Below are 7598 nucleotides of genomic sequence, written 5' to 3'. Positions count from 1 at the left end.
TCATTTATCATCCACGGTCAACTATCTCTCATAATTAGTAATCCCTTTTTGTTGAAATCTCATCATACAAAACAGTGAACAAAGTACTCACATATCTATTCATAGAAAAATTAAAAAAATAAATATTTTATTTATAGAGGAACTCAAAAGGCCTCTCTCTTGGCTTGTTTAACTTGAACTGAGGTGATAAATGGGCCCAATTATATTAAACTGTAAATGTAGAAAGTTTTTTTTTCGATTAACTGCTTGCCTCTTCATGTCTGGCCACTTGTACAGGTTTTTATTGGTAGTTATACCTATACTAAAGTTTACCTGCTCAGGTATTCAGTTGTACATCTGGACAAACGAGTAACCTGGAATCCTAACACAAGACTGAAAAGGCAGGAAACTGCACGTCGATTTCGACTATTACAGCACTTACTGGACAAATGGTTTAAACTTCTAACACATTACAAAAAACTGATCTACATGACTGTAATAAGGCCAATCTGGACATACGGAGTTGAGCTTTAGGGCTCCACTAAAACTTCGAATTCCTCTTTTATCCAATCATTGCAATCCAAAATTCTTTGTAAAATCTTCAATGCTCCTTACTTTGTCACAAATAAAATTATACATAAAGACCTTAATGTTTCATATGTGACCGATCTAGCCCGGACCAGATATCACTCCTTCCATTACAAAATCCCTAACCACCCAAACCCACTAGTTTCTAACCTTGCTTCCTCTTCCATTCCTGACAATCCTCCGAGGTGCCTGAAAAGAAGATGGCCACGAGACCTGCTAATCTAAAACGTCATTAGAGTGCTACCAATGGGTAGGTTCTCTATACACCTGTAACACTCCAGTTTAACTGAGATTAAATTTACTAAATGTATTGTAATGTACAGTTCTAAATAGCAATAAATAAAAAGGTATTCAGTAAAATGTTTTGAATTGTCTTTATGTTTTAATTTAGGATGACTATAAAGATAATTCAAGTAACAGAAAAGATAACATTTTTTAGTTATATATAAAAATGATTGACTGTAACTAAATATCAAGGAGATAGTCGGGTGTGCGGTGAAAAAGGAACAAAAAATAGTTTTTAGTCATTTATTTTCCTAAGTTTCGCCCCACTTTTCAGGGCTTCATCAGAGCTAAAAAAGAAACAAAACAACAACCAATACGTCGAGAAAGTAGGATAATAGATAACAATAAAGTAACCTAATGTGGGATTAAAATTACATAAATATAAGTGAAAAATCATATAAAATGAACAAAAATAAATAAAAGTAGATGTACAAGTATGTTTATAAGAAGTAGTATAAGTATTTTTAGTTGTTTTGTATCTTTTTTATCTCTTACAAAGCCCTACAAAGTGAGGCGAAATATCGGAAAATAAATAGTTGATAACTATTTTTGTCCCTTCTTTACCACACCTCTGGCAATCTCCTTCATAACGTTTTTAAGTTTTAATAATAACTATAGTTCATTCCTTAATATCAAAGAAGTCAAATACGTCTTCAAAATCATTTTTATCTGTTTTACTATCTTTTCTGATTAAATGAAAGTTTTAAGAAAAAATTAAGTTATTGACAATATATGGATGTCTTATTTTTTTCCCTGAAATTAAAATCATTTAGAAATAAATTTACACATTTTAACATGAAAAAAGAATCATTTAATTTACAAGTAACACAAAATAAATATAAATCGGTAAGAATTAATAATACTTAAACAAAGTTTATAATACATTGTAAAATTATTATACATGTAAGTATATACAAATATATACACTGCTGATAATTTTTTTTATATTATTGTTTCTTTAGCTCACAGAATCGACACTGGACTTCGAAGAAAGAAAATATGTTGCACTATACAAAGAAAGCGAAAGAATTTGAAGTAAGACATGAAGAAGTATTCAGCCAGGAAACTTTTTTTAAATTAAATTAATTTCCTTTTTTTGTGTTTTGAATATGAATCAATAGAATGTATTGATAATTTTTTTACTAGCGTGAACAGTTTTATATAAGAAAATAAATGAATATTTTATATTATTTCTCTTATTCATTACCAAATCACTTCATATTCGTAGATTCATAATTTATGAAAGACATGATGTCAAATAAAGAAAAAACAAAAACAATTTAGAGGTAAAATCGATCATTCGGTTAGTTAAGATACTGCAATATCTTCTGTTTTATTCTCCATTTTGAGGACAATTTCTTCTTGTATGACCTAAAATAAAGCACAAGATTTTTAATAAACGACATATAACTTTATTCAAAATAGTTATTCAGGATTTTTTTTTCTTGAAGGGGGGGGAGTAGGGTTGATATTTTAAAAAAAAAATTTTTCAACCTTCTGAAGGACTTCTTTCAGACTGATCTCTCTGGTTTTTTTAATCTCTAAAAAAACGCCAATCATTCTTCTTCCCCCCCAATTCTAGTAAAAAAATTCCAGAATAACTGATGACAATTTATGAATGAAACTTAAAACTACAATAGAAGATTCCTGACTTAAGCTTAATTCCACAGTGATTAATTTTATTTTATTTTATTAATAAATAAAATGAACAGTCCTAAGTGAACAATTTAATAAAAATTGTGGCAGCTGTAAGTCCCTCACAATTGAGGTTTTACTTTTAAGAGCGCCGAATAACTTAAAATATGTCACTATATTTAAGGTTGTAATAAAGTGTTTATAATTAACTGTAGATAGATATGAGGAGGAGATGGTCTGTGGTGCGGTAAAAAAACTTAAAGTAAAACTTATTTATTTATGCCAACGTTTCAAACTGAATTTCAGGCCTTCATCAGGTTGACTTGGATAAAGTTCCTATCAAATGTCCTGGAGGATAGCTGAAACGTTGGTTGGACAATTGACATAATAAAGTGTGTTGAGACTAAACAAGGATACCATTTGATTTATTTAATAAATAAATACCCGTCTCAAGAAATTTAAAAAAATTATATTTAAAATAATTTATGTATTTTATACTTTTTCACCGAATCAACCTTATACACGAGGAGATGGTTGGGGGTGTGGTCAGCAAAAAGACACTAATCAGTAAAACTGGGGTGGAGATGATATATTTATATGATAGTGATAGTGTAGATTAATCGAAAATTAAAAGTTTTAAAAATTAAAGAAGTTTTAAAAAAATAGGGTGATTTTGACTTATAATTAATGAACTGGGCGGAATAGCCAGCAAAACATTTTTAAATTTTGATATGAGGTGAGAATTTATATTGAAGATTGTCCTTGAGGATGGCCGAAACGTTGGACTATTGATATAATAAAAAGTGTTGAGACTATACAAGGATACCATTTGATTTATTTAATACATAAATTATATTTATTTTGTTGAACCAAAAAAGAAATAACAAAATCAACCTAAGCATCATAAACAAATGATCTAGTAATAATGGATATAACATGAAAAACTTCACAGGAGCTACAGGGATCAGAGCCTTAACACATGGAGAAGAACAAACAGTGAACTGCTTGCAGAGACTGGTCAGTCAATATCTCATGATATGAAGTCAAGGAAGCTAGGATCGGTGGGACATTTGGATCACAGTAATTCATCCTCTACACAATGATAATGTCACTGTAGGTAGCAAGAGGCCACGTGGAAGGCCAAACCAGATGATGGACAGAATCAACAAAAGAGTTACAAGCAGAAAACTTGAAAGCAGTAGCCCAAGACAGACAGGCATGGAGAAGGCTGGTTCGGGCAGCCAAAGATATACAAAATCTGTAGAGCCAACCAGGAAAAAACAATGTGAAAAACTGAAATAATCACTTGGATCGAACTATGTCCAACTCCAAAACATATGGACTAATTACAAAGGTTGACTGAAGTACACAACAATTTCGCCACAATACAAAAGAACTCCAAGCTAGTTCATCATTACTTCGATTCTTCAAGCCCATTGCTTTTCATGGGCAAGGCTCCAGGAGGTACGTACTATCAGTTCCAGATGCTCCCTCAATAGGTCTACCAAATCTAAAGGGCTGTACTCAGTTCACAACTCGACAAGAGCTCCTTGAAACAATTTTGTCTTCAGCCAGTTTGCAGTTTAACCTTTCTTTATTATTTCTTCAAAAGAAGACATTTTTAAAACTCTAAATAATGGATAAAAACAATAATAAATTAATGAAAAAAAAATAGGTGAGGAAATAAGAAACAATTGGAGATTTTAGTATCTCATAAAGATTACCAGGTTACAAATTAAGTTGCCCAGATAATCCCCTCAGCATTTAACATATAATATGGACTTTAACTTAAGCAACTCACAATCCTATACTTATAACATTCAGCGTGTCAAAACTTAAATTTAACACAACATGAATACACCTTCTTTTTTGGTTCAGAAAAATAAATATAATTTATATATTTAAACATATATAGATATAACGACCAGCATATTGCAAGTTTTTGGGTGTTCCCAAAAGTAAACCCTCAATTGTAAGGGATCTACAGCCACCAGTTTTTATTAAATTATTCTCCTAAAACTAATAATTTTTTTATGCAATAAAGTAAAATTCACCACTGTGGAATAAATGGATCTGAATTCAATTATTGATTTTTTATCTTATATATTTATTTATAAAGAAGCGGTAGAGAATTGTTAATGAAAAAATACAAGAAATAAAAACAACCTAATTTATATATAACAATATCCCGGAAATAAAAATACCCTTAAAACTCCTGCCATCCTTTTATTATCATTTTGATGACGTTTCAGGCTCAACATAACACAAAATTATAAAAAATTTCAAAATTATTCCATATACATCATTTTTATTAATGTAACAATCTTTTTTTTTTTTTTAATAAAACACATTACTATAATTGAAAACACCATCTATCTCATTAATCACAATATTATTGTTTTGGCAATGATTATTATAGAATTACTAAAGTGCAGATAGAGCACAGTACACTCCCGAAAGGGATAGCATAGATTAGCCAGGGTATGTCCTTAATTATTTTTAAGAAAATAATGATCATTGAGTGGCTTAAATCCAACAGCTAGGTTTTTAACTTGATTTATTTTTATTTTGGAAGAAGATATTTGACCATACAAAGTACATTTGAAGATAGCTCAGGTGGTGTTCGATAAAGGTAAAAAATAGAAAAAACTACTTAATATTAACCAACATTTTGCCCTTCTTTGCAGGGGTTCATCAGGGCTAAATTAAAGCAAGATACAAACATAGTAAGAATTGACAGAACATTAAAATGAATACACAGAGAAAATAATAATAATTTAAGGAAATATACATATAGGTTGATTGGAAAATAGTTACTGATAGATACAGTCTGGTGTGATAGAATTCTAAATAAAGAACTAGAGCGATAAATTGTAGGATAATACTCGTTAGAAATAGTTGTAGATATGGTAGAGAGGTAGGTGTAAAAGGTAAACAGGCAGGTGAATGTGGCAAAGGTGAGGTATAAACAAGTAAAAGAAAATATTAAGAAAATTATTAAAAATAACAAATAAACAGAAAGGGCAGTACCTGTCTAGATTGAAACAAGAATGACAACTGACAAGTTGGGAAAGGGCCTGGTATAGAGGTATAACATGTTATTCGTGTACTTCTACATTTACAATAGATTTCATGATTCCGTCATGATTTTTATATTTTTCCCCTCTGTTTATTTGTTATTTTTATAAAATATTCTTAATATTCCCTTTTTTACATATCACCTTGTTTATACCTTTTTTACACCTACCTCTTTACCATATTTAAGTAGTAACAGAAAATTAGAATACATATACTAAGAAAGTATGCAAACAAATATTTTGATAAAAAATAAAAAGCTTAAGTTAAAGATTAAATTCTATCAAACCTTGGCTGTATTTATTAGAAATTAGTTTCCTATATCAACCCCCCTATATTTACACTTCTTTAACTTAAGCTTTTTATTTCTTTATAAAAATAGTTTATTACATAATTTCTTTGTAAATGTATTCTAATTTTCTGTCGCTTCTTACAATCTTGTTTTGATTTAGCCCTGATGAAGCCCTGCGAAGTGGGTCGAAACGTTGGTTAACATTAAATAGTTTTTGTACTATTTTTTATCTTTATTGACTGCCAACCCGGATTATCTTCATACAATTCAATTAATTTTTTACAGATGATTATTTTATATAGACGACGATTATATGTTAACATAATTAGGATTTAAAAAAAGGACGAGTATACTAACACAAAATAGTTAATGATAAGTATTTTGCAGGTTTATTTTTTGACAGTCTCTCAATTATCAACAAGAGCTATAAGAAAACTGTTAGATGGAAAAATTCATATATAATAATATTGTGATTAATAAGATATATAGTATAATATATATTGTATTTTTAATTAAAGCAATATGTTTTTAAATAAAAAAAAAGTTATATTAATAAAAATGTTATCTATAGATATATAACCCTTAGAAAAAATTGATTATTGTGAAACCAAATTTCTTATAAATACCTGGTTGATGACAGAGTCCACATTTTCTTTGATTTCCTCTCCCGCTGTTTTGTCCTAAAATAAAAAAAATCTCAATTTAAATAACATTACTTAGACGAAAATATAATATTTTTATTTTTTACATAGCATAAATATTTATAACAAACCATATGTTATTCATGAATCATAAAAGTCTGGGAACACCCTATGTACACTGTATAGTTAAAATTATGACTAGACAGACAGATGGGCTGCACCATAGATTTAATACTGCTCTTTATCTTTATCATCTCACTGTTAATATCAGTTGTTAACAAAAAATAATAATTTGTTATTAAGAGGCTTAGTCAATTATTATCCGCAATATAGTTATAAAATTTTATTGCAATCAAATAGGAAACTTACAGGTATATCATTATTTGACATACCATAGTGATCCACATCTCTACACAAATCTGCATAGAAAAGGAATAGTGAAGCAAAAAATTAAAAATCCATATACACAACTAATATGGATTGTTAATTTTTACTTTACTATTCCTTTTCTATGTAAATTTTTATTATTTTTTTTTCTTTACTATTTCTTTATTTTCTTATCTATTTGTAAATAGATTTGATTTTTTTACTTAATCCTTTAAAAGTACTTAATTTCATTTTTTTCCCCCCATTTATTTAATAAAGCTCTCTATCTTATTTTTATTTATTTTTAAAAAAAATATAACCGTTAAAAAGCTGGCCACCTCCCCTTCACTGCTCTATGCTTCCGATTTATTGTCAATGCCTGTTTAATCTACCGCTTCGAACAGGTAGGTGGTCCTGAATTGTTCTTTTTTTATTTATTATCATTATTAATTTTATTTGTATTTATTCTTTCACTTAATTCTTATCATTTTTTATTAAAGTTTATTTTATATTAATACTATTTTATGTCTTCCTTCCTTTTATTTATATTGTAATATGCTCTTTTTTAGTAAATAGTATATTTTGATGTATAAAGGGTTTTAATATGTTTTATTTTATGTATCATTTTAATATTCATTTGTTTTGTTTATCCAAAAAGCAAGCTAACCAAGTTTCATTGTTTATAATAACTTCGTGATACAAAACCAAGATGGCGGTATGTTGAGCAGATTCAAATA

The 7598-nt window shown here is 28.8% G+C and overlaps 1 protein-coding gene and 1 non-coding gene across 2 annotated transcripts in view; one reads left to right on the top strand and one right to left on the bottom strand.

The window, feature by feature from the left end:
* LOC106677270 (uncharacterized) overlaps positions 1–1854 on the top strand; it is a 13729-nt gene extending 11875 nt beyond the window's left edge. Inside the window, exon 3 of the transcript XR_010845002.1 lies at positions 1815–1854. This is a non-coding gene — a transcript (uncharacterized protein). The remainder of the gene's footprint in view (positions 1–1814) is intronic.
* Positions 1855–1999: 145 nt separating this feature from the next.
* The window catches only part of Top3alpha (topoisomerase 3-alpha), a gene marked incomplete in the record, with an annotated part of 57993 nt that continues 52394 nt past the window's right edge, over positions 2000–7598 (bottom strand). Inside the window, 2 exon segments of the mRNA XM_067052932.1 lie at positions 2000–2223; positions 6481–6534. Of these exon segments, the coding sequence (XP_066909033.1) occupies positions 2186–2223; positions 6481–6534 (92 nt within the window).

This window comes from Halyomorpha halys, unplaced genomic scaffold, assembly GCF_000696795.3.
Source record: "Halyomorpha halys isolate HHAL.00 unplaced genomic scaffold, Hhal_1.1 Scaffold92.1, whole genome shotgun sequence".
Taxonomy (NCBI): domain Eukaryota; kingdom Metazoa; phylum Arthropoda; class Insecta; order Hemiptera; family Pentatomidae; genus Halyomorpha; species Halyomorpha halys.
This window is presented reverse-complemented; position numbering and strand designations above follow the sequence as displayed.